The following is a 27136-nucleotide window of genomic DNA, read 5'->3' as shown; positions in this document are numbered from 1 at the left end:
GAAACAGGAGATACAACCTCATGCCCAGTTTATATAAAAAAAATGGAAGCATGCAACTCAGAGTGAATTGCTTTCTGCAAATCTGTAATGGTTGTAAAATTCCATCCAAACATCTCAGTAGTGAAGTGCTAAATCAGTGTAGTGTTATAATATTTGAGATAATAATTTTGACCAATAATTTCTAGTGGTTTAGTCCATAGATGTTTTTCAAGAATGGCAAAAAAAGCCTGGGAAAGAATAGAAGGGGGGGGTGTTGTATGTGTGTGGGTATGTGCATGTGTGTATGTCTTAATTCTTACTGTGAGTATTTCTAATATTCAAAGCAGCTTAAAGTTTGTGTTTAAAATTTTTTAAACAAAAAAGTTTTTAATAGTTTTTTATGTATGCATTTATTATTTGCCTTTCAAAATCATTGTCTTAAAGCAAACTACAATATAAAATTGTAACATTCAGAAATTATAACTGTATCAGAGGTGGTATTCAACCAGTTCGCACCTTTTTGGGCGAATCGGTAGCGGTTATTTGGCGTGGGTTGCTGAACCGGTGGCGACCCCTGGCTGGCCACACCCCCAACCCAGTCGCCCGGTCGCTCACTTGCGATCGCTCTCCTAGCATTCCGTTCCCCACATCCTCTTTCTCCCCGGGGGAAAGGAAGAAAGGCATGAACACTGCAAGTATCACTTTCCCTGTGTGAGTAAAGTGCCTAGAGTGAGAAAGAGTGCGGTCTAGTGAGAAAGAGTGCGGTCTGACAGAGGGGGTGGGGGAATCCACTCCAGCCTTGGAGAAATTTAAAGGAGCTGCTTCCAAAATGCTTGTCTGTTAAGTGCTGTGTGTGTGTGTGTGTGTGTGTGTATGAGAGAGAGAGAGAGAGAGAAAGAGAGAGAGAGAAAAAAAAGAAAGAAAGAAAAAAGAAAGAAAGAAAGAAAGAAAGAAAGAAAGAAAGAGGGAGAGAACGAAAGAAAAAAATAGGAAGAGAGAGATAAAACTCTGTGCTATTATTTTTAATTGTTCCATTATTTATCATGTGTTAATATTTTACACTGTCCCTACACCTAGAGTGATTTTTCTGCCTTTCTTTTGCCCAGGGCTACCACATATTTTTCAGGGTTTACATGCATTCAATGTCAATAGTCCATGCATAAATAGTCCATGTAGAGTATAAAATACACATGTGTTTAACAAGAGTTGAAAGGGACCTTGGAGGTCTTCTAGCCAACCCCCAGCTCAGGCAAGAAAACTGAGGATGCCAAACTCTGAGTAGAAATCCTGGGAAAGGTGTCAGAATAATACTTAGAAAGGACCTTGGGGTGAACCCCATACCATTTCAGAGAAATGGCTGTCCAGTCTTTTCTTAAAAACTTCCAGTGATTGAGCACCCAGAACTTCTGGAGACAGGCAGTTCCACTGGTTAATTGTTCTCACTGTCAGGAAGTTTCTCCTTAGTTTTAGGTTGCTTCTCTCTGTTCAGTTTCCATACATTGCTTCTTGTTTGCATTCTGCTTCTTTGGAAAATACATTCTCCCCCTTTTTTTGTGGCAGCCCCTTGAAAGCCAGTTGCCTATCACACTCTTGAGTAAAGCATGTGAGCCATTTCCTCCTTTCAGTGGTCCATGAAAGTACATCTATAGTACATAGATAATAAAGTCAAAAAAGGTGAACAACATTTTTACAGAACTATAGATAAGTTGAGGCTGGGTGACAAGGAATGGCTGGGAGGGGAGGGGCCAGGTGAGGCACCCCTTGATGTGAGTGACATTGAGTTGGCCATGCCCACCAAGCTATGCCCACCCAGTCACATGAACAAGCACATGACCACTAAGCCACACCCAGTCACATGACCACCAAGCCACGTCCACCAAATAAGCCATGCCCACAGAACCGGTAATAAAAAAATTTGAATTCCACCACTGAACTATATCTTAAAATGTATAATATTTAAAAACAAACAAATAAAAAAATGAGACTATAGAATCTATTCAACTAAAATCCAAAGAGAATAAATAAGCATATATTAAAATAAGCCCAGTTTTAACGAATCACATTTCTCTTGGAAGGGAATTTCTTAGATTAGTGATAATATTGAACACAGCTTCCTCTTTGATGTCTCTCTAAATCAGTGGTCGCCAACCGATGGGCCGTGAGGATATTTTGGTAGGCCGCAGAGAAATCTCACCCCCAGAGCAACCCCCCAAAGCAATTAATCCAGGCTGCACAGAAAGACAAAGCTACTCAGCCCACATGGCCGAGGGGAACCCTCCCCGTCCACTCACTCCTTACCTGGCAAACTTGTCTGCTAAGTTGCTATTTTTCCTTTTTCCGACCATCATCTGTTCTGCTCTGCCGGGACATTTAGATTAGCTAGGAAGCAGGAAATGGTTGGATTTCTTGCTTTCTACCTAAGCACAGCCGAACCTCCCTTAGGACTGAAGGTTTGCTTGTAAGCAAATTCAGTGCAGACTCACAGCAAGCAAATTTGAGAGACTGAGCTGGCAGATAGATAGATCACTGAATGATTCTGTGAGCAACTGAATCTGCCTGCTTTGCCTGATTTTGGGTAAAAGTTGCTCTTTTTTAAATAAAAAGTTCAATATTTACATACATGGTGTGTTGTGAGTTAATTTTATGAGTTTGCTTGCAAGCAAATTTTATGTGACAGACTGAACTAGCCAATGGCAAATAGATAGATTTCTGAATGAATCTGTGATTCTGTGAACAACTCAAACTGCCTGCCTGCTTTGCCTGATTTTGGGTAAAAGTTGCTCTCTTTTTATAAAATATTCAATATTTATATAAAACAAGCCATGCCCAGCCAATCACATGACCACCAAGCCACACCCACAAATTAGGCCATGCCCACAGAACCAGTTAATGGTCCCTGGGATCTAAAATTATGCGTTTGGTGGTCCCTGAGGTCCAAAAGGTTGGCGACCCCTGCTTTAAATGGTAGGCCAATAAGTAGATCCTTTAGTTGGTGCGGGAGAAGTAGAGGTAGTTGGTCTGTGGAAGAGGAAATACCGTAGAAACAGAAAAGGAAGAGCTGCTGGTGATACAGGAGCAGTTAGAAACAAAGAAGGCAATTAATAACAAAAAAAGGTTTCCTACCTCTTAGCAGGGGGAGAGAAAGGCAAGTTCTTTCGTTATTCCTTTCCTTCCAGCAAAAGGGGTCAAAATTACTCTCTTTTTGCTGCTAATGGCACAAAAAATTGCAGTGATTTTCTCTTCTTTGTGGTGGTGGGGATGCATGCTTATGCTCTCACTTCTGCCTGAAAAAAGGTCAAAACTGCTGTGTTTGGTTGCCATTAGTGAAAATAGAGCAATTTGGAATATGATGGAGGTATTTGTCCATGGGCTGTCATAAGGTAGGGATATATATGTATGTGTATATGTATATGTGTATATACCATATGTGTGTGTATGTCTATGTGTATATGTATATGTATATACTGTATATAAATATATATGCAGCCATTTTGTGTTCACATTTCATCAAGATACAGATATGCCCAGAAATCTAAGAACATTAAATGCCCTGGATTTCAATGTAAAAATCAGCTTTTAATTCCAGATTTCTTTGGGGGTTAAATATAATTTGGGGACAACTTCTCCTTTATTATCCAGCAAAGCTGTGGCATCTTTTGCCAGCCCAGGACTGGCAAATATTTTTAAAGGGACAGAGGTGGAAATGATACTTATCCTGTTAAATATACTTATGAGATGTAACATTTTAAAGTATAACATCTAAGTCCTGTTGACTGATTTTATTCCTTACCTGGACATAAGATCTATTGAAATAATAAAAAAAATTATATAAGTAGGCTTATATAAAACTGAAATGTTAGACACATATGTCCTTTGCAAAAATAGATACAATATTTTACATGTAGATCCAACAGACAACATATTAAGGGAGGCATTAAGACATTAAATGGCTTAACTATAGAAGGCAGACTCAGAATATGACTTTACCCAAGATTATACCAGATATGTATATGTGTATCTGAGTATGGAAAGACTAGTATGAATATGCATGACAAAGCTTGCTAAGGAATAAGTGTGGCTGCAAAATTTCAAAGTCAAGTTCTATCAACAGGGAGGAAGAACATTGTTATACTGACAAATATAATCTGCCACTGAGACGATTCTATTTTCCTTATTCTACTTTTCCAAATAATATCCAGAAGTTGGTGAATTATATATTTTGTTGGTGTTGCTCATAGTGAAGATTTTTATGTCTGGTATTTGTAAATTCCATTTATAAAATGGGTACTTGACAAACTGTTACCAAGCTTAATAAGTAGCACTAGGCCAAAATGTCAAGTAAAGTCATTATTTCATGAAATGTACTTTCCTCTGGATAACTTCTTGATGTTTCTTATGAACAATGTATGGAATTTTTCATTAAACAATATTGATGTTAAGGAAAATATTTATCTTTATTGTAAAAAAAACCCCAAAACTTCTTGCTTCAGTTTATCTGCCTTAAGAGTAATCAACCTGAATCTTTTCAGATGTTTTGAACAACAAATTTCATAAGGGCCTGCCAGAATAGCTACGGGAACATCAAAACAAAATATTACTTAAATTACTTGTTATTTTCTCCCCAGAAGTGTGTTTGGCCTCTGCCTACATTTCATTCAGGTTTGTTTCAGCAGGCAATAGTATGCATAATGCTACTAGTATGCATAATACAATCAAGATCAAGTGAGGTAGTAATACCACTCTATAAAGCCTTAGTAAGACCATACTTAGAGTACTGCATCCAATTTTGGTCACCACACTATAAAAAAGATGTGGAGACTCTAGAAAAAGTACAGAGAAGAGCAACCAAGGATGATTAGGGGACTGGAGACTAAAACATATGAAGAAGTGGGCATGGCTAGTCTAGTGAAGAGAAGACCAGGGGAGACATGATAGCAGTCTTCCAATATTTGAGGGGCTACCACAGAGAGGAAGGGGTCAACCTGTTTTCTAAAGCACCTGTAGGCCATGCAAGAAATAATGGATAGAAACTGAACAAGGAAAGATTTAACCTGGAAATAAGAAGAAACTTTCTGACAGTGAAAACAATCAACCAATGGAACAGCTTGCCCTCGGAAGTTGTGGGACCGTCATCACTTTAGACTTTCAAAAATAAATTGGACTGCCATTGTCAGAAATGTGTAGGGTCTCCTGCTTAGAAGGGGGAGTTGGACTAGATGACCTACAAGGTCCTTTCCAACTCTGTTTATCTGTTAAAGAAAACAGGCCATGCGCAGGCTCTGTGAGGCCACTTTGGGCCAGCAGAGGCACCACGGGCTGGTTCTTTAATATTTCCAGTCTGGGCCCGCAAGCCAGATTTAAGCATCTGTGGGCTGGATCTGGCTCGCGGGCCTTGAGTTTGACACTCCTGGTCTAAGAGAAGTTTTGCTCTGGGACTTAGATCCATTTAGTAGGCCAAGAACTATCCTATCTATGAAAGAAAAGGAAGTGTTGCTTTCATTCAGTATATCTTAGCTTTGGATATTTATTGCATTTTATTATTTTCTTTAATAAATCTTATTCTGGTATTGATGAAATATGCCATTGAATTCAAATTCATACATCTAAGTGGTATAATCAGTGTCTTGTATCTAAGAGAAAACAAAGACCATTATTGATATATATGTTTCAATAATTCCTTTTTTTCATAAAAGAAAAGCATAACTGTTTCTGTAAACATCTTTAAAGATTTTAAAGATGTTTAAAGTTTTAGCACTTGATTTTTGGTAACACTTTGATTTCATCAAGTTTTTGAAACATGACTCTTTACTTAGCCTGGTGTTGTTCTTAAAAAACTCTCCAGAATTTAAATAAATAGCTGTGACTGAATTTCCCTGCAATAAACAGACGTCCTTTCTACTTACCCCTTCTAGGTATAAATCAGAGAAATCTTTTTAGCAATTGATAACACTACAAATATATTTTGCATTTTTTCGAACTTAGGTAATTTATTCATGTATCTAAAAAACAAAATATGGATGACTACCTGGAGATACTTGTGGACATCTTTGCAGCTATGCTCAACATTTGATGCAATGCTTTCCTGCTCAGCATTTGTTCATTACAAATATATTATTCTATATCAGACCACAGAGATAGTTATTGGTTTTAAGTTACAAACACCCCTCTGATGTCAGGTGTAATGTAAGCTACAGATAATTCTTTTCAGGATTGTCCCTGAATATAAAAATGTACACCGACCCATGTACTGTTTCTGCTGGTTTAGATCTATACTAAATTAAGGAAGTTATCAACTTCTTAAATCTGGATTTACACTTACACAGTTTGCAACCCACAAACCAAACAGATAATATCTGGTGTGTACAAATATGTGCCAATTCAAATTACCTTTTTCTATTTCAGTTTTATTCCAAGTACCTATGGCAAAAAGAAGCATGTAATAGGCAATATTTTTCATAGAAGTAGGCTGCTTGAAGTACCAACTTCTGTATGTATATTTCTCTTTTTTTTGGCCAAAAAAATAGGAGTGGTATATATTTTAGAGATATATTTTGACTCCTTTTGCTTGTTTTCTAATCCAAGTGAAAACCAGTGCTCAATTTCTGGTTGTTGTCTAACCAAACAGAATGAATATTTTGTTTGGGCAGCAAAAATTACTTGTCCTTCCTGTTATTCCAATGCTGAGAGTTTAGTGCTGCTTTTAATCCAGGGAGCTTTGGAAAACAGTTCAGTGTTGCTAACTTGCAAAAGATAATTTGATGTATAATCCATCCTTGGGGGTGGGTAGAACAGATGCAGTCACATCATGGTATAGAAAACAAAAAGCCCATCTAACATCATGTTGCTGTTTATCAAAAAAAATAGGTAACCAGTTTTCAGTCTCAACAATCTCACAGTTCTTTGGGGAAGGTAGAAAATTGAAGAAGGAATACCTTGTTTAAATAAGACCTAGGTATAAGCAAGAATGACATGTTGATTCTGTCTGTTGTAATGATCTCCATTGGAGGCTGGATACTTGCAGATAGCATAGCTTTTCTGAACATCTGTAGGTAACCTGATAATTCCTATCACGGTACTCATATGAGACCAACTGCAGTATCCACCCTTTGTTATCACAGATAGACTGCTTCTGGCTCTTAGAATGTGAATGTTGGCTATTGCTAGGTTTCAAGGACAGAAGTAGTAACATGGCTTGGTTGACATTTTCTGTCTACTTTTTCCATGGGAATTATCTATAATTGCTAAAATATTGATGGGTCTTCTTATCTAGTGCTGATATAGCCAAGTACTAAGTCCTTTCCTATATAGAAAATATACTATACTAGATTGTATATAGAAGGTATACTGTAACAGATCATTAAAGCTGAGAAAACTAATTTGTAATGAAATAGGGAACCTTTTCATGCTGAAGGAAAATCCAGAAATAAGACATGACATGCAGAGCTCTCTTGAACCCACAAGGCTTATATATAAGCCTCAACTGGTGATGTATAAAGCCATGTATAGTTGCTGCCATCCCTTATCTTCAAACCTTTCCATTTCATACATATAGCTCACATAGAACAAGTCAAGGCCTAAGTATGTTTACATGTCTTAGACCTGTGATGGTGAACCTATGGCACGCATGCCAGAAGTGGCATGAAGGGGATAGCATGCATTGCCTTCTGGGTGCTGGCACGTGCCCGCACCTGCACAATTTTCAGCACGGGAGCCGAAAAGTTAGTCACCTTCAATCCCTCTTTCTCATGCAGTGTATTTTGCTCAAAGCTTTAAAAATGTCATCATAGGCAAAGTGTATCTATTAACAATATTTTAATATCCTCATATTCAGAACTGTAACTGTCTGTATCAGTAATGAAAATGAGATACAATACACAAGCTCAAAGTTTGCTTTCAAGCAGTAGATCAGATGTGTTACATATCTGCTATTTGATTCTTTGTTTAACATTGAGATTCTTGAAGGCATTCTTTGTCTTTTTTTTTAGGAGTATCTTATAAATAATATCATAGCTTGGGTTTGCCTTCCATTTCCTGACAAGAAGGTTTCAGAAAGAGTAGTTTCGAAATTGAAGTCCTAAGCTTTTGTGCTATAGAGATAAACTAGAAATTATTGGAAGTGCATTTGAATACAAATATGTTCCTGACATATCAGTAAAAGGATTTTTAACCAGGAAATTTATAGAATTCTTATTCTACCCAAAGCTTTCTCTTGTAGGTTCTTTTTTCTTATGTGAAGAGGTTCTATAGAGAAGCTGCTGGGAAGTAAATGGCTGAAACAGTAACCCACTTGCACATTTTAAACAATAAAGAAAGGTATTCAAATCTCCCCAACTACTTTCTTCGCCACTCTTAATTTTTAACTTAATATCAGTTTTACCAGATCATCTGGGGCAGTTAAGTGAATTTCAGGATAATTAAGAAGATCCCTATGACTTACAACCACTTGCCAAAGTTGTTTGCATTACTTTCCAAGCTTCTGTAGGGCTTTACTTTGATATTCATGAACCTGTGTTTGTAAAGGTCGTTTTTTCCATCCCTAGAAACAACATATTTTATTTAAATAAGAAAACTGGGTTAAATATATGTATTATTTATACTGACTTGCTTGTGCTGAGAAACACAATGTTGTTTAATATTTCAATAATTTGTGTTAAGAGATATATAAGCTGGCACAACTGTTCAAGAAATCATAATAACACTATGTCCAACTGAGTGATGTACTGCAGTCAGTCTATAGGGATCTATTATACATATTATTTTGCATTTTATTTGTGCCTCTTATTACATCTGCATAATGCTTCAGGATTTAGAATTCCAAACTTTCTGTTTCTCTTTAAATGTCATTACTTCATTTAGTATGGTGGTAGCATTAATTACTCCACATGTGCCAAGAATAAAATTTTATTCACAATTCTGAGTGCTGAATATGGGAAAAAAGGAAAAGTTGAATTAATTTTAATTTCTTTGACAAATATTTTTCTGTCAACTATCTGATATGCAAAAATATTAAGCTGCTTGCCACTTTTAAAAGAGAAACCTTTAAGCAAAATTCCCTGTATTTTCAAAACATATTTTCCTCCATTGAAGGATTGTTTTTAATGCATAGTTGAATGATTGTAACAATATCACTACTTTGAATGTCATTATTCACAAAAATGACAGTGTTAGTATGCTTCTGGGAACTCTGATGTTTCTAGAATTATTAAAAATATATATATTTAGTTTTAGTTTACTTTATTGTCATTGCACCTCATACAACAAAATCAAACACCATCTTCAGTGCACATCATGACCATGACCATGAAAATACAAACACACATCCTTCACCCTCCACACACTGAATTGAAAATCCCTGACACCGCACCAACACTGCACTATACATTAGAATTCAAAAGAGCTACTGCCCTGGGATAGAAGCTGTTTTTCAGCCTATTTGTCCTTGTTTTTAATATTCTGTACCATCTGCCAGAGGGTAATAGTTCAAAAAAAGGGTTCCCAGGATGAGATGAATCTTTGAGAATGTTTTGAACTTTCTTAAGGCAGCAGGAGCTATAAAGCTCTTCCAAAGAGGGAGAGGGCACCCAATGATCCTCTGGGCAATGATGTTAACCCTCTGGAGTGCTGTCCTATCTGCCCCTGTGCAATTGGCAAACCATACAGAGGTGTGCAGTATGTTAAAATGCTCTCTATGGTGCAACAGTCGAAGGTCACCAGCAGTTTTTCATTCAGTTGTTGTTTTCTGAGAAGTTTCAGGTAGAATAATCTCTGCTGGGCCCTTTTGACCAGGGCTGCAATGTGGGCACCCCAGGTCAGGTCCTCTTTTAGGGTAACACCCAGAAACTTAAAACTGGCCACTTGCTCCACTCGGTCTCCATTGATAAGCATATGTCTGATCTGTTCCTTCTATAATCCACTATAAGCTCCTTGGTCTTATTGGTGTTGAGGACCAAGTTATTGTCTCCACACCACGAAAGCAACCGGTCCACCTCAACTCCATAGGTAGACTCACCCCCCACCCCCCGAGATAAGTCCCACCACTGTTGTATCATCTGCAAATTTAGCAATAGTATTACTAGCGTGAATGGGAATGCAGTCATGCACATAAAGAGTATAGAGTAAGGGACTCAACACGCAACCCTGTGGTATACCAGTGTTAAGAATAAGGGCTGAAGAGGTATGCTTAACTAATCTGACCCTCTGTGAACGGCCAAACAGGAAATCCATAATCCAAAGGCCGATTGAATTAAAAGCCTAAGGTCCAGAAGTTTAGACACTAGTCTATGTGGAAGAATTGTGTTAAATGCAGAACTAAAATCCACAAAAAGCATCCTCACATAGCCCCCCCGCTGTTCTAAATGAGTCAGAGCAGTGTGAAGAGTGATGGCTATAGCGTCCTCTGTAGATCTATTTAGCAGAAGAGATTAGTGGAACTCAGATGGATAACTGATTGGACTTGCTGGAAATTGACTCTGAGCATAACAGATTTGCCATTCAATGGCAAGATTCAGTTTAAATTATAAACAACCATACAGATTTCAGGTAAAGGAACATATTTTATTTCACTAGATCTACTGTATTCTTCAGATAAGTCAACAACTGTCTTTCCATTAGCCGAAAAGTCCTTTTTGGGGGATCCAAGACACAGCACATATGTGATCGTGAGCACCTAAAGGAAAAGTAGGTTATAAATCTACCAGAGAAAAATTGGGGACTTTTAAAAAAAGAATGCTTAAGGCTACACTTCAGAGATGACATAGGAATCCTTATGGAATTTTATTTATTTCTTCTCTTCGGCTATAGCAGAACTTTAGATGTTGTTCATGGAGCAATCCTTAGGTTAATAGTTCACATAAATTATATTTTCTTACAGAAAATTCCTGATGATTCAGATATGTTTTTTTGGTACTGTCCAATGCATATTCATTAGAATTCCATCTTTAACATGAAGCATGTTAGTATTACGCCCAAAGATTAAGAATCTTATTTTCAGGGAGTGGCTTACTTGAAAGATCTCTTTGTGCTGATGGCTATTAAACAACTTACTTAATGAAGCTTTGTTTTTGAATTTGTAGCTGCTTGGTATAAAATGGGAAGGAAATGTAACGAAAACATTGTAGCTTGGCATGGTTGATGAAATGGAAACACTGATTTTCTGCTTGGAATATAATACAGTTCACAAATGAAATTTTGTCTTCTTGCATATTACAACCTGAGGGTGCTGGACTTCCATCATCTTCAACTGACATGGCCTATTATGAGAAGATCAGACCATCATCAGGCTAGACACAGTGAATGTACTTTCTTGAGAAGAAGAAGAGACGATTATATTTAATGATGATTAAACAGACAACTTTGTAAGATTGTTAACTTCTAATTTTAGTTTTAGTTAGAAATGTATTACGAAGATGCAAGAGACAAAAACAGCATTTTTTCTGAGGAGAGAACACTGATTATCTCTTGAGTTACCAAGGAGAACACTACATGTATTTCAAAATGTTTTCTATTTTAAGGATTGTTCCTTATAGTAGTCTGACAGGATATATTTAGCAGCTGCAGAAGTTTTTCTTTTTCACTCCTCCTACGTGGGAAAGTTCATACTATTTTATTTTATGCTAGTATGGCTTTAAATCACAGTATAAATTAACAAACTTCATGACAAGATGGCATCCCTCCTCATTTATGGTGTTTTGATGGAAGGAAGATGTGAGAAGTAAAGGAGAGCCTGCTGTTTTAATTTTGTTCCCAGTGGTAGGCTGAACTTTGTTCTTTCAGTTCCAACCTTGATGACTGGTTTGATTATAATATAGGAATTCAATCCTTTGCTTAGGAGTTGTAGCCCTTCATGGCATCTCTAGAAAGGGGAAATGTTTCCTGAAGGAATGAGGAGTAAATAAAATTATTAATACAAAGTTGTGATTTATATACAAATTGGTTCCCCTGCACATGGTGGCAACTCTGAAGGTTTTTCTTGTCTTTAAATACTGTCACTTAATGGATTATTCAAAATAATTTCATTTAAATGTATCAGATATAAAAAAAATTCACTGCTTCAAAACATTTAAAAATCCAAATGCATAAAATGTACACATGCTTAATAAAGAATACAATAAATGGTCATGCTTTATTAACTTTACAATATTATCATTGTTTCCTAGCAGTTGAACAAAATATATGTAATATTGTGGTAATTAATGGGCCTCAAGAATTTTAGGTTAGAACTAGAACTAAATAAGAACATTACTGTGACAGGCCAATAAACTGAGAAATATATTTTCTCAGAGAAATGGTCTTTTTCTCCTTGCTATGTCCTCAGTGACATAATATCTTGTCCCTTCTGCTTATATTTTTAAAATGCTGCTTGCTGTTGTGGTGGACAGATTATTGTCTTGAAAATCTGATTTTATTATCTTAGTAATGCATATAGGTATGTGCATTTAAAGAATAAAATCAGAATATTAGTTATTCCACTTAAAAACCACTTTCCAAATTTCTCCATCATGATCAGAGTATCTGATATATTTGACTGTCAGTGTAGCTCACTAAAATAATTCTGACTAATGTTTTTGAAGTTTCTTTTTGATTTTTTTTAAACTTGCATTCCTTCATCACTTTTCTGACTGCCATTTTTAGAAGTTATTGATTCACAGAAAATTCTCATTGAGCCTGGAATTTTTCATTAACTAAATGTTATGGTTTTCGTTAAAAGTTCTTTCAATTGAAGATAGAAGGCAGTATTTGAGCTTCAGGAAAGTGTGATGTTAATTCATAAAATATGTTGTCAAATCTTAAAATTACAGGCTTTGAATTTAAAAAACAAACTAGACATTCTGGGATAAATTTTACAGTATAACTTTTTTAAAGCAGTAAAATATTTTTAATTCTAGTCATTTATAATTGATGCTTGGTAAATTCTACATACTTTAGTTGTTATATATTACAATATTATAAAAAGATAAATTCTCCAAACATATTTGGAAACTTGCAGATTGCTTGCAAAGTTTAGTAAATTGGCTTAAACAAAATAATAATTTTTAATTTTTTTCATGATTGATCTATTAACATGAATACATATAGTAGGTAAATGTAAGGAAAGAACTTGGATAATGAGGGGCTTTCTCATTTGTTTCTATTCTTGTTTAATTATTTTAATCACTATAAACGGCACCTTATTTATAGAATGTTTTGGGTAACACTGCTTCATACTAGATAATAATAGTGACTAAAGCAATAAGCAAATTGATATTGAACTGAAGATAAATGGTAACGCTTAGAATTTAGCAGTAAGATATACAGTTCTAGATATTAAATTACTTACATAGTAGTATAGTTGGCTATGTTTTTGAATATGAATCTTATAACTGGTAATGAAAAACTGCTCAAGATTTATGACAGCCATCCTTCAGTTTGGTCTTTCCCAAATTGCTTTGAAACATGGGAATTACCCACTAATATATCTGCAAGACACTAAAATAGAGAAAGGTGTTAGTGAAGGTAGACTAGGCTTATGAGGTAGACTAGAGATATCTAACAGTTTCTTTTTCTTGGTTTATCTTTCAGGTCTACGCACAACGAACTAGAAAAGAATCGGTAAGTCATTAATGAACAAACTTCATGAACTACAAGCCTCATTAATATTTTAATTGTTAAAACATCTAAACCGTCCTATGATAATTTCAGGATGCTCAGTCTAGTTTTACTAGATAGATTGGGCTATGATTATCGATATCCACAAATGGGCAGATAAAAATTGTTGTCCCAAATATCTCCAAGTCAGTTATTGGAAAATATTGTTTTATAAGTTTTGGTAGCCTGGAAATGCCACATCACACTACAGGATCATTTAAAATACAGATCTTAAAATGTTGAACTGGTGTCCATCCTCCTTAAAATGCAAAGAAGCGACCTATTTTTACAGCTAATCTGTATTCAGAGGAAATGCCGTTTCTCCTTGTGCAAGCTGAAATCTGATTGAGTCAGTGTCCATACAGAAGGTTGCTAGGGTATCAGATTTCCAAATACTGGTACATATTAGCTAAAGAGCTTGTATGTTTGTTTTTGTCTTGCATTCTATTCTATTCTCTCTCTCAGACCTGTCATAAATCTTTCTACACACACTACAGAAATCTTTCATTGGCCAATGGACCCTAGTTTCCTGCTGTTCCTTGTTTTGAGGAACAGTCTTCTGGTAACATGCTTTAGGACATAGTGTAATCATCCTTGAGCTACACTATCATAACACCTGCATTTTTGTTGTTTCACTAATTCTACCCTATGACTCATCACCTTTGCAACAGAATGGAAATACTACTGGGAGTGCAGGAAGTTAGTTCACACACATATTAGGTTAAAGCTTTGCTTTCATTGTATCAAGATCCTACTGTATTTATATATTTATCTTCAAGACTAGAGAGGAGACAAGTTGGTTGAATCAATAGTCTCAGACTCATTACTGATTCTATGGAAAAGGAAATATGTTTCATAGAAGAACAGATTATTTGGAATTTATTTAGAAGAATGCAGGATTACCTTGATTTAGCATGGCAGATAAAGCCAGACTGGAACAGGAGAAGTTATATACCTACATTCAGCCAAAAGGCCAGAATCCCTGCAGTGTTTTGTAGCTCTAGCTTTGTTTTGTTTGTTACTGATTTGCTGTTTGACAAAAAGTGTACTTTGTATATTTCCTGTATATGTTTACTTCCTTTTTTCAGCTCTGTGGGCTGGGTGAGCTGTTCTTTTATCTCAGCCTTAAGATTTTTATTGTTTTAAATCTAGTGTGTGTATAATGTTCAGGGAAAAAAGCGAATTAAGTCTAGTGTGATTTTCAGGAAAACAGAGAATTTTGGTGAAAATTGAGGTAGTTTTGAAATGCAAAAAAGGCAAAGTTCTGTTAAGGGTAGGTAGAAAAGAGAGAGAAAGGAAATTATGGGTCAATAATTACTGATGACAAAAACTGGGTCTTGGATAGAGAGTAAAATTGGTGCTAATGATCACCAGTGTGTTAAAAAAACTCACAAGATAGATTTGAGTGAATACTTCCATATTTGCACACTGATATCATGTGAAGAAACTCAGGAAATTGAAACTTTTTTCAAAAAATTAAGTGGTACAAGGTGTTCATAATAGATGTTAGGAAAATACAAGTAGGTAAGATTAGCAAAATGATCTTTAGCAAATGACCTAAGATGGCCTTCTCCAACCTAGTGCCCTGTTGATGTGTTGGACTTTACCATATTCATCTACCAACATTACCATAAGCTAAATTGTAGGTAGAATGCATATTGTAGGTACAATTCCTATCATGGGGATTTACATTATAAAACAGCATGTGTGAAAAAGGAAAGTGGCAGAAATAGACTATGTGGAGTGCAAGGTTTGTAGTGTAATGAAGACCTTAATATTGGTGAAGTTGCCATACTAGCAGCTGTCAAGATTAACGTGATACCATTCTGTTTTTTAACTATTTAATAGAGATGGGAAAAACATTTAAAATCAACATTGATCTTTTTTTTTTTTTTTTAGAGGAGCATCAGTTTTGGTTTTGGCTATACTTCTTCCATGTTCCTCAATCAGTAGCTGATTTGAACACTTCTAAACTGTAGCTTATTGTAACTATTGAACAAAGCAAGATGGTCTGTTTTTCATAATGTTAATAAATCAAAATGAAAGTTATATTATTTTTCCTGCTCTGATAGTATTTTTGAATATAGTGCCAAGATCCTCACTACAAAATGTTTTCGGCACACCAGGACTAAAGTGTAATAAAATTAAATACAGATAATAATAGTATTACTCCCAAATCAATTTATAATTATTTCCCTTTTTCATATCAAAATTTAGAATTTGGCATCAACATTTGGAGGTTTTTCTAGGAGCCACACTATTTGGAGTGTCTGATTATGTAGCTCTTCCATAAATATGATTTACAAAGTTCAAACTAAATCACCCATATTATGGTTTAGCTCACTGGTAAACCCAGACTGACTGGTCCATGCATCATACTAAGGTTTGATAGTTTGTTGAGTAAATTATAATGCTGGGTTCCTAATTAGCTTCAAAATAAATCACATAATATTATGGTGTAGGCTGATGAGTCAATTAGCATGTACAGTGAATGTGGTGGAGCAACAACAAGTGGAATGTTTTTCTTTGGTGTGGCCCCATTTCTTTTTGAATACTGCAACCATGTAAAAAGGGATGGCCTTTTTCTAGATCTTTCCAAGCCCTAAAGTTGTTTCCTAACAAATAGTTTATTAGCTATAAGTGTGTTTTTGTTCTGTCCCCTTTCCCCTCTTTTTGTGGAAATTTGTACCTATTTTTCAGGGAATTCTAATCTGGAATTTCAGCTTCCTAATAATTTATTATTGATTGTAACTGATCAAAATTGAGTTCAAATGTCCACTCTAAAATTCAGAACGATCTTTCATCATCTCACCTTTTATTTTTGTTGAATTTTTGCTTCTTCTTGATCAATTTACCCAAAGCTTTCAAAATGAAAGCAACCCATTTGCTACGTACTGCCCATTTTAATCATAAGAGTATTGGCAAAAGTTATACATTTACTAATGCCTAAACTTAGAGCAAAGTTTACTCCATATTTTCTCAATCCATCAAACCTTTTAACTCCAAGAATTTTCACCAGTCTATATATGTGATGGAGCGAGATCAGTTACTTAGCTAGAAATTTTGGGAGTAGAATCTGGTGGAAGATGGTGGAAATAATGTTGCTACTTCTAAAAAAGCTTTATTGTTATATATTAAATGGTTTAGAGAATATTACAGAATGTTACAGAAACAGGCAAAGAATCAGCACTTGTGCATAATTCTTCTGACACTTGTTTCAGTGGAATGAGGCATATAAGCAGTGATGTATTGAGAGGGAGGTGGCAGGGATTTTTCCTTTTTTTCTGGGCCCATTCGCTATCCATTTCTGAAATTAACATTTTATAGATATTTCACTTACAAGCCAAATCATTAACATAGCTTCTTGAGAATCTATTAGTACCTATTTACAGGTTTTCATTTAGTGACCATTCAAAGTTACAATAGCACTGAAAAAGGTGACTTATGACTGTTTTTCATAATTATGGCCATTGCCACATTCCAAGGGTCACATGATCAAAATTCAGATGCTTGGTAATTGTCACATATTTATGATGGTTGCATTGTCATCTGACCACCTTTTGCAAACTTCTGACAAAGTAAACAGAGAAGCCAGGTCACTTAGCAATTGTGTTACTAATTTAATAACTGCTGTGATTCACAGTAACTGTGACAAGAAAGGTCGTAAAATGGGGGGAAATTCACTTAAATGTCTCACTTAGTAACCAAAATTTTGGGCTCAATTGTGGTCTTAAGTTGAGGACTGACTATCTGTAATTACTGGAGAAATCTACCCCTGGACTCTTGGGAAAACAAAATAATTCCTTCATCAGGTTTTCATTACTTTCTATCCATAGATTCTTTATGTTTGCCACTGTATCCAAACGAAAAAAAATGCACCTAATGGCATTTTGCAGACAGTTGTTCATTTGAGATTTTTTTTTGTGGAGAGATGGGAAATAGAACTGGAAATGATTTTTTTTAGAGGCTCGTTGTTATCTCTATTACTGACATATCTGTAATTTTTAAATTGTCCATTAGACTATTAGGTATCTGATTCAATCTGCCCCTCCCCTTATCTGTAAGTAGTTACTTGTCTAATTCGATATTTGAATTATATTTTAATTCTTAGATCCAAAGGATGCAGTTTTAAAAATAGGGAACTCAGATACAGTCTTTTTTAGATTTATAATCTTTAGATTTATAAGACTGGAATATTTCTAGACCTGAGCCTCCTTCCTCGCTTTCTCAACTCTTTATTGCAGTGTACAACCCAGACAATTCATTTCTGTTCTGTGTTTATTTTGAGAAACTCACTGTACCTTTTCTCCCTCCATGGTCAAACCTTGAGTTTCTGTGTACTTTTTCTTCCAAGCGTGGCTTTTCTCCCCTCCTTCGTGCAAATATAGCATAGTGCTAATTAAGATCAAATATATATCTAGTTTTTGCAGCTACTTAACATATTTTCATATATTTTAGACCAGAATTCCATACGTATAATATGCCATATTTATTATACCTAGGCTGAATAAAAAACAGATTTATATCAGATTCTTATATTAAATACATACTGAAGGGGTAGACATAGTTTAAGTAAACCATTAACATTTCATAAATAAAATTATTACAATTTAAAAACATGTAGAACGTTCCCTTTAGTCCTTTTTCATGTGATTAAAACCTGTTTACCAATGCTTTGCAATGTCATCATTTGCTTAACCATATGTTTAACTTATTAAATTAAGGAAAACAGTCGTCATGCTTGACATTATTCAAAGTTTGCAGCTATCTTCTGTCCTACAAACTCAGTGTCTATATTTGTATTCCTATTGCTTGGTATTTGTAATTGTCCAGTCTTGTCTGTTCTCTATTGAAGAGGTAGGTTTTCCCAACTCCTCCTGTTAGTTAGCTGCTCTTACTAATGACATGGGTTTTTTCCGTTTGTTGTTCTTTTTGCTTCTAGTTTTTCTAATTCCTCTTTAGAAATCTGCACTCATGGGAGGGGCACACTTAAAGTGTATATATACTCAGTTTTATAAACTGAAACTGGACTTATATCATCCTTGAAGCTTAAAGAGAAAGTCATAGTTTGCATGTCTGGAAAATTTAAGTTGTAGATTGAATTTAAAGACAGCTGCATTCTGTACTACTTACATTTCATGCACTGTGTACTTTCCTTCTGAATATTTTAAGTCAAACTATTAGAATAGTTCCTCACAACTCCTAAGATGATGATGACGATGTTGATACCCACAGAATCAGCTCATAGCTTGTCATGAAAAAATAATATAATATATAGGAAATAAAATAATAAAATAATAGTCATTATTTTTGTAAAGAATTTCATCTTTGAAAACAAGATGCTATTGTTAATATTGATCTTTTAAAACCTATATGATCAAGGCTGTCCTTAAGGCCTCGATCAGAAAATCTTTACATTTTGTTTATGAACAGCCATGATGGAATCGTACCAATGACCTCTTCTGAGCATTTTAACAATGACTAGCCTCTGAGAAACCCATGAGCAAGATATGTGTAAAAGTGTGCAGTTCCCCAGCAATGGGTCTAAAAGGAATATCCTTGAAGTATAATAGGAATACTGCGGAACCATTTTTCATGCTGCTACAACTTATTCTAAGAATATCACTAACCATAAAGGGCATTATTTCAAAAACATTATTTTATGATAAAGAGCTGCTAAATTTGCCTTATTTACATCCTTGTGGGCCTTCAAATATTATACAATATATTACAGTGATTTAGTGGGGAAAAATCCATGTTCTATGAGTATGTTTAAAGAATACCAAACCAAATTATTATATTGAGCTCCACTAACTAAATATTCATAAACCAAATCTTTATAAATGTGTATCTCTATGAAGAGCAGTACAAGAGAAAAGAAATATTCTTCATTTGTTCAAATAACGTGTGCATATGTTGATATGGTCATTATTCGATAAAGCATTGCCAGTAGTTGACATAATACTAAAATATAGTTTAACATAGCTGGAACAGACTATAGAAATAACCATTTATATTTCTCTAGCACGACCATAACACTGAAAGCAGTTCTCTTTGAATAATTAAAGCGAGTGGCATTTTTTCCCCCAAGATTTATTTGACTGCTTAGATTAGAAGACTGTTCCCAATTGTCTACATGCTTACAGAACATCTCTTTTTAATGTTTTGCAGAGCCCTATTAATTTAAAAATAATTAGCATTATATTTGAATCTTGTTCTGTGATAAATCATCTATGATTAATAGAAACAAACTAGTTTTGGAAACATGTTTTGAAATTGCCTACGGTTCTCTAGTACATGCTTAAGGTACCATTTAGACTGACATGAATTCTCCTATGCTAGAGGGAAAAATGGCATTTGTGTCAGAACAAGTTATCAACAGTTTTTTTTAAATGCTATCCAATTAATTGAGACATCTTTAATTAAATAATACATGAATTGTTTTCATCCAGGTATTTATTAGTCAATGACCAAAATCATGGAAGTAGAGTTTCCAAAATCATGGGAGTTTTTTGAAATTGATTATTTACTGTAGCATTGTTAATTAATATTAGCATTTTACCAAAGATTGAGCAACATAATGACATGGCTATTTTAATCTTCTGTGCTATGCGACAACTCTTCTACTAACTCTTCTTTGGCTTAAAAGTATAAACTTTATTTGAGACATAAGTTTAATGCTTTGAAGAAAAAATTCTCTGTGTTTTTTTAATTGCTGTTGTACCGTTCATTCACAATTAGATAATTTGAATAACTTTCTACCTCAGTTCCTTTTTTATGATTTTATCATAAAAAACCCAATATTTATTTGAATCAAGCTAAATATGATAGTTTCTATCTCTAAAACTGAAGCTTTCCTAATGAGGTTCAAAAGTCATTTTTAAAGAAATTGAATAAAAATATTTAAGGATATGGGAATAATGTGTTTATAGAAAGATAGGATATTAATCAGATTGTGATGGTGATATAATACAGACAAATGCACACAAATAACAGGGCAATTTATTTCTTGAATTAGTATAGCTTTTGTTGAACGCTATGTGTTTTGTTTTGTTTTTAAATCTGGTTAAAAAGTTAGATCTCCAGAATTCATTTCATCTCCCCCTTTGTGTTTAGAATATATTATCATCCATTGTTTAAATAATTCATGTGTTTTTTTCTGACAGATAGAGTTTTAGGTTGTCTTCAGTTAAATATCTATGTTTCAGTCAACTTATTTTTCTGCCTAAATTCTCAGATTGTGAAAATTTAGTCATAGAATTAATATATCTGATGAAATGATCAAATAATTATAATTATTTTGGATAAAGTATAATGTCCCATGATTAGATTTTCTTCTCAGCTCTTGTTCTCTGTCTCTCTGTTCCAACCCTCCAGAGAAAATTTGAAAGATGTAGAATGCAGATGACTATGTAAAAAGTTTAACGTGTCATTATGAAATAGTTTTATAATGCTGTATTTTTTTTTTAAAAAAAAAGAACGGAGATTGAAGTTTAATCTCCCAAGATAAGGTGCATCTATAACCATTGTATTCACCATGAAGAATCTGTGCATGTTTAACGATGTTTGAAATAAATTTTGTAATTGCTTTGCATCTACTTAAAACTTGTATATTCTTTTAAAGCATGTATTAGTGTGCATGTTCTTGCATTCAAATGTCATCTTGAAAATGTTGACAATGCATTTTTTATTCTTTTTCTTCTCAAGTTGAATTTTGTCATTGCCCATGGCAAGGTAAAGAGTGCAGTGAGCCGGCTATTTGTTAACAGGGAATTATAGATTAATAGTAAGGACTTAATATTCAGGGGAGTTTTACTTTCATACTGCAGAAGTTCATTGCCCCCAAGCAATATGAATATATTCTCCCATTCAGAAAATTTCAGGTTAACTTATTTGCAACTTTAAGGAGGCTACATTCTGCACTTGTATTTAATTATTTTAACACAGTCAAGTGATGCTGAATATAAGCCTTATTGTTAGGACATCTGTAAATTAACCATATTCTGTCATCAGAATGATGGGGCTAATAGGAAAGATTAGCACTTTTCCTGGTGAAAAGGCAGAACGAGAAAGGGCATCCTTCTCATCCCTTGGAGAAACTCCCTTCTGTCTTTGATTTTTTCTTATCTAGACATTCAGTGGTTTCAAGTTAATTCCAGCTTCCAAAAGTGAATTATAAAAACAAAGGAGGAGAAAAAAATAAAGGAAAAAAAACTTTGGCATTTTTCTGGAACTTTCTATCCATGAGAGATTGTCAGGTCTTTCTCATGGACAAATTTATATCCTACCCCCAAAGTCCTTCACTGCCATCAGTGAGAGGTCATGGATTTTTACAGGTAGCAAATGAGTTCTAAAGGCGGCCTTTTGTTGCTAACTGCAGTAGCTTTTGATAAAGACAGGATGCGGGATTTAAAAAAAAAATATTTTAAAAAATCCTTACATGATTCCTACCAAGTTTTAGTCTCAACCTATCTGGAGAGCCTTAGATTGAGAAAAGCTTGTCTTTCTCCTTTCAGCCAGGAGCGATACTTACTAAGGTTCTTAACTTGGAGATCCTACACAATGTAACTGATTTCTTTTATGAAATGCTATAAAAGTGACAAAAAGTTTGCCCAAATAGGATTTGTGGTTGCATTAAATTTCCTTTGTTGAATGTAACACTGCATAATATAAAATATTTGTATGGATGTTTGTTTGTTTTATAAGCTCATATTGGTTGATGTGTATTTGCTGAAGCTGGAAATATTTGAAGACCTGGAAATATTTGGGGATACTATGAACTGAAACTATATGGATGCTAAATTTCATGCCACTTTAGTATTTTCATGTTTGGATCTTTCGTTTCATACTTAAGTATTTGGACATTTCTACCACCACTCCAAAGCTTAAGCATGGTGCATAAGGATGTTTTGGTGAGTTGGTAGTGAATCAAGAGTGTAAATTCTTGAAGATACAGTCCTGTTACTTTTGTTCACAAAAGAAAAGCTTTTAATAGAAGCTATTTTGAGTCAGTCTAAGGAAGAAAATGGAGGAAATAAAAACTATTCTTGAGAAAGATTATCTATAAAAGCTTGTTATATTGTTAGAGCTTTCTCTCCTATTGATTCAGAATGTATTCTGATATCTTATTCAGTCTGGATTTTTGTTTTTTGAGATGTTTTTCTTCTTTAAGTAGAAGTGTTTCTTCAGATAGAAATGTTTAGGCAGAATCTGTATTCTCTTTTGAATTCTTGATGGTGGATTAGGTGGAAGATACTAACTACAACTGATCAGTGAGAGGTCATGGATTTTACAGGTAGCAAATGAGTTCTAAAGTAAGTTAAATAGCTTTGGATCTGGTTAATTTTTTTGATAGGACTTTACCAGAAAATATAAAAGATGTAGAAATAATCCAGAAGGGAATGGGAATATAATTTTCAAACAACTAAATTGTGTTCTTTAAGCACTAGGATTTGAACTTTATTTGGAAAAGGCTTTATCTTATCTACTTCACATAATTGTGTTTCTAATGTTTATGGTTGTAATAGTTTTATGTATTTTTCATGTTGTTTTAATTCTTGATTGAGAGCTAGCTATATTAGTGTTTTAAACAAAACAATGTTCCAAAATGTATGTTGTAAGAGATCAAATTGTGGCTAGAGCTTTGAAAAACTTTTTAAAGCATTTTGTAAATATAGCAGATGTGAGTAAGTACCTTCCTCCCTAGAAGGTACTTAGGCAGGCAGATTATTTTTTCAGTGCTTGACAGGCTGAGAGAAGGAGTTTGATCTCAAATCATATTGAGATTTATGTATCATAGGAAGCACTTTTGAAAGTATATCTAGATATGGGTAATCAAACTTCATATTGTATATTCTTGATAAGTGTTTTGGCAAAACATTGTAACCTATCTGAAATTATAGAGATTTCAAAATTGTTGCTATGTAGAAGACATTGTGATAATCCAAGTGAAATATAACTTCATGTATCACAAAAAATACTTTTTAGGATTAAGTCCAATGTTAAATTTGGTAAGCTTATATTGTAAGATGTAGGCCCAAAAGTCAGAGCTGAATTATAAGTGGGAGAACTTAATATGAATTGAGTGTATTCATAGGGAATTTTGCCTTCCATCAGAAAGTTAGACCAGGAAGAAAACATTTCAAATGAAATTTACCATGTAACCTTTGGCCAGTTAGTATCTTTCATCCTCGTATGTTTTTCAAACTTATTTTAAAGCCGAAACAAGTGGAAACCAGAGATAACACCTTAATTGGTTTAGGAAAAAAAGTGGAACACGAACAGCCTGTATCTGAAAACTAGGAGAATAACATACATATAATGAACATTATATCACATTTGACCACTTATTTGAAGAAGCAAAACTTTGTGTGGCTCAAAACAACTATAAAAACAATAAAAACAAAAAGCTTGATATTCACAACCCTTCTCCTCTACTGCAGCTGACACCACCCTCTTCAGGCTCCAATCTTACCTTTCTCAGTGCTCATACTGGTGAACAATCACCTCTTTGTAACCTTCTGGAAGGTTAAAAGGTGGGCAGCATGGTCCTGTATCTCAAGGGGAAAAGGTTCTACACAGCAGGGGCTTCATTGGAAAAGGTGTGTTTCCTAAGTCTCACTAGATGAGAGCATTGAAGGGACCTGGAGCATATGTAGTCTACTTGATATGATGGAATGGGCAACTGTCCTCAGTCCCACAAGTAACCTATGCTATGTAGGGCTTTAAAGGTAATAACTGGCACCTGGAAAAGAAAATGGGAACCAATGCAGCTTGTTCAACAGAAGAATAATATGGCAGACCAAATTGTAACTTTTGGATGGTGTGTAAGGGCAACCGCATATAGTTAGCATTGCAAAATGCCAGGTTTGCATAAGGCAGTAAACCACAATGTGGTTTAAAACAAGCCACATGTTCAGTTTGTTTAGCATGTTGTATGAACCCAGTCCCTCTGGTTATTCTGTTAGCCGTTGACATTGTGACTTAAGAATGTACAAGTCTATTCCATATTTGTAAAAGTGAATTGCTGGGAACTAAATGCATAGAATCAAAGCCTAATGAAATAATCCTACTCTAAAGAAGATTTTGTGAAAACTGCTGGCTGAATTCTGGCTAAATGATGAGAAAGTCCAAACACTGTTCTCCGGAAATGATTGCAAACATGCAGTCCTTCCCAAGGCAAACAACTTTGTTCCCTTAAAGCAGATCTAAAGAACAATTTGTCCCTTAGGATATTCTGGGTCACAAGACCCTTTTAAGAATTGTATAGCAGATCTGTTCCCTCATTGACCCGTTCTTAACTTTTGTTAGCTGAAAGAATCATGATATCAGTTTGCATAAATAACCATATTGGCTGAAACTAAACTAAAGTGTAATTTTGATGAATTAGATCCCTCCCACCCCCATGCTTCTGAACAAAAAGCCTTAAAGTTAGTGGTGGCAGGGAGAGAAATAAAGTTTGAGCCAAAAATGGGCATCTATAAAAGAACATGTTGATGGAAATTTATGGCAAATTCAGTGGATTTTTAAAATCTTCTTTATAGGCTGTGTTGTATTTTTTAAAAAAAATCTCCCTCTGAAGTCTAGCTAGATACTTTTTTTAAGTAAGACTTTTTATTGTATATCTTTTTAAAGAAAAAGAACCTTTGTTAATAGCAACAGTAATATCCAAAAATGTCTTTCCAAACTTTAGAACTCCTTATATTAGATTGGCAAAGAATTCAGAAAAGATTCCTATACACTGTACATCTGTGTAAAAAGAAGTTATTTTGCCACATACAAATTTTATCACCGCTGCAGTGGAACACTGGAAAGCCTTTTCTTTTTTAAAAAAGGGTAATCTGGTCCTTTTTATAAGACAAGGCTACATCGTTGTCATCCATTAAGTCAGCCTGCATAATCTACATTGCAGTAACCTATAAAAGAGAGCAGTCACTTCATAGAAATATATCTGAGGTATCTGCAGCTTTAATAAGTGAGTCACGCTATATAGTATAAATAGACCTATGTGTATACCATAAGCCTACAATCCATTAAAGTGGAAGTGTCTTGCTATCTCAGCTGTCTGAAGTGGTGTATCCTACTTGGGACATATTTCTGTGAAACATTGAGAACATAGCATGTGTAGAAATACATGTTCAGGGAATTGGTTGAGAAATGTACACATATCTGTTCTCCAACACTTTTGGGATTATTAATTATTCTGGTTTTGCCCCCTACACTGTTCACCAAGTTGGTTTTTTTTTTTGTCTTCCCATTTCTTGAGTGATCTTTCCTTCCTTGCTTTGGCATAAAGTTGCCAAAAAAGCTCTAAACTGTAAGCTTTAATTATCCCTCAGATCTATAATTGACCCTGTTGTGTGTGAATTCAGATCATAGTATCATTCAAGCCAGTTTGGTGTGGTGGTTAAGGCACCAGGCTAGAACGTGGGAGACCATTAGTTCTAGTTCTGCTTTAGGCACAAAGCCAGCTGGATGACCTTGGGCCAGTCACTTTTTCTCAGTGCTAGGAAGCAGGCAGTGGCAAACTACTTCTAGAAAACCTTGCCAAGAGAACTGCAGGGACTTGTCCAGACAGTTGCCAGGAGTTAAGACTGATTCAAAGGAACCACATTTCTGAAAGAATGCAAAATTTGGCAGATGCCCCAACTCTTTTGCTGTGCACAGCTCAGTTTGCAGCACTCATGACATTCTACAGCAAAAAAAAATACAGGCTTTCTCCATCCATATAGTCTCTGGCTTTCCATTTCTGGTTTTTATTACTTAGCAAAATCTTGGATTTTTATCCTTTTTCTGCTAGAGAGCAGATTGCCCAATAGGAAACAGCATTAAAGCAGCAGCAGCCATTTGAAAGGATGGTTGTGGAGGAGGGGGAAGTTGTCTTTTGGGTTAGAGAAGCAAATCTTATTCAACTCATACATTATGTCTTTACAAGATAAGCGTATTGTGAAAGGGAGCCCCCAGATACGTTTTTGCTATCTCTGTAAATGTGCAGATTTTAAACAGATAATGTTATTCATATAGTCTCAAAATATTCTTTTGAATTGGCTTGGCTGCTTGCAGCTGTAAGTTCTTTTAAAAGTGCTTCCCTAACCCCATGCATTTTTGTATGTGTGTGAAATTTAACTAGCCATTTGTAAAGCTTACTATTTCTTGAAAATGTTTTTGTATTGGGACAGGAAGGGAGCTGATTTTGCTATGCAATGGGTATACAAGATTTTTTTTCTCTCTCTCTTTTCTCTCTCTGTGTAAATAAAAATGCATTGCTTCTACTTTAAGGACAGATTTGAACGGAAAAGGTTGTGTCCCCATCCCCCCACAAGGATATTCCTCCCATTTTCTTTTTTAAGGGTAAGATCTTTCTGCAATATTCAACCACAAGCACGTCGGACTATTGTGAATGTTATATTTCTGGTTGACAAATCAATGGCATTGCAAGTTCTGTGTGGCTGGTCTAGATTTTATAGAGAATACTGAGGGAAATTCAGAATTGGGCTGAATACATGGCTTTTATTTTTATATTTTTTATATTTAG

At 34.9% G+C, this 27136-nt stretch overlaps 1 protein-coding gene across 3 annotated transcripts in view; it reads left to right on the top strand.

Annotated features, from left to right (window-relative positions):
• The window catches only part of MXI1 (MAX interactor 1, dimerization protein), a 52484-nt gene that overhangs the window by 5393 nt on the left and 19955 nt on the right, over positions 1 to 27136 (top strand). For all 3 annotated transcript variants that reach the window (XM_026704746.2, XM_087918831.1, XM_087918832.1), the window contains exon 3: positions 13537 to 13566. In XM_026704746.2, coding sequence (XP_026560531.2) covers positions 13537 to 13566 — 30 coding nt within the window. The remainder of the gene's footprint in view (positions 1 to 13536; positions 13567 to 27136) is intronic.

The sequence above is a fragment of the Pseudonaja textilis genome, unplaced genomic scaffold, assembly GCF_049901715.1.
Source record: "Pseudonaja textilis isolate UNSWEBS1 unplaced genomic scaffold, rPseTex1.2 PTEXCTG76, whole genome shotgun sequence".
Taxonomy (NCBI): Eukaryota; Metazoa; Chordata; class Lepidosauria; order Squamata; family Elapidae; genus Pseudonaja; species Pseudonaja textilis.
This window is presented reverse-complemented; position numbering and strand designations above follow the sequence as displayed.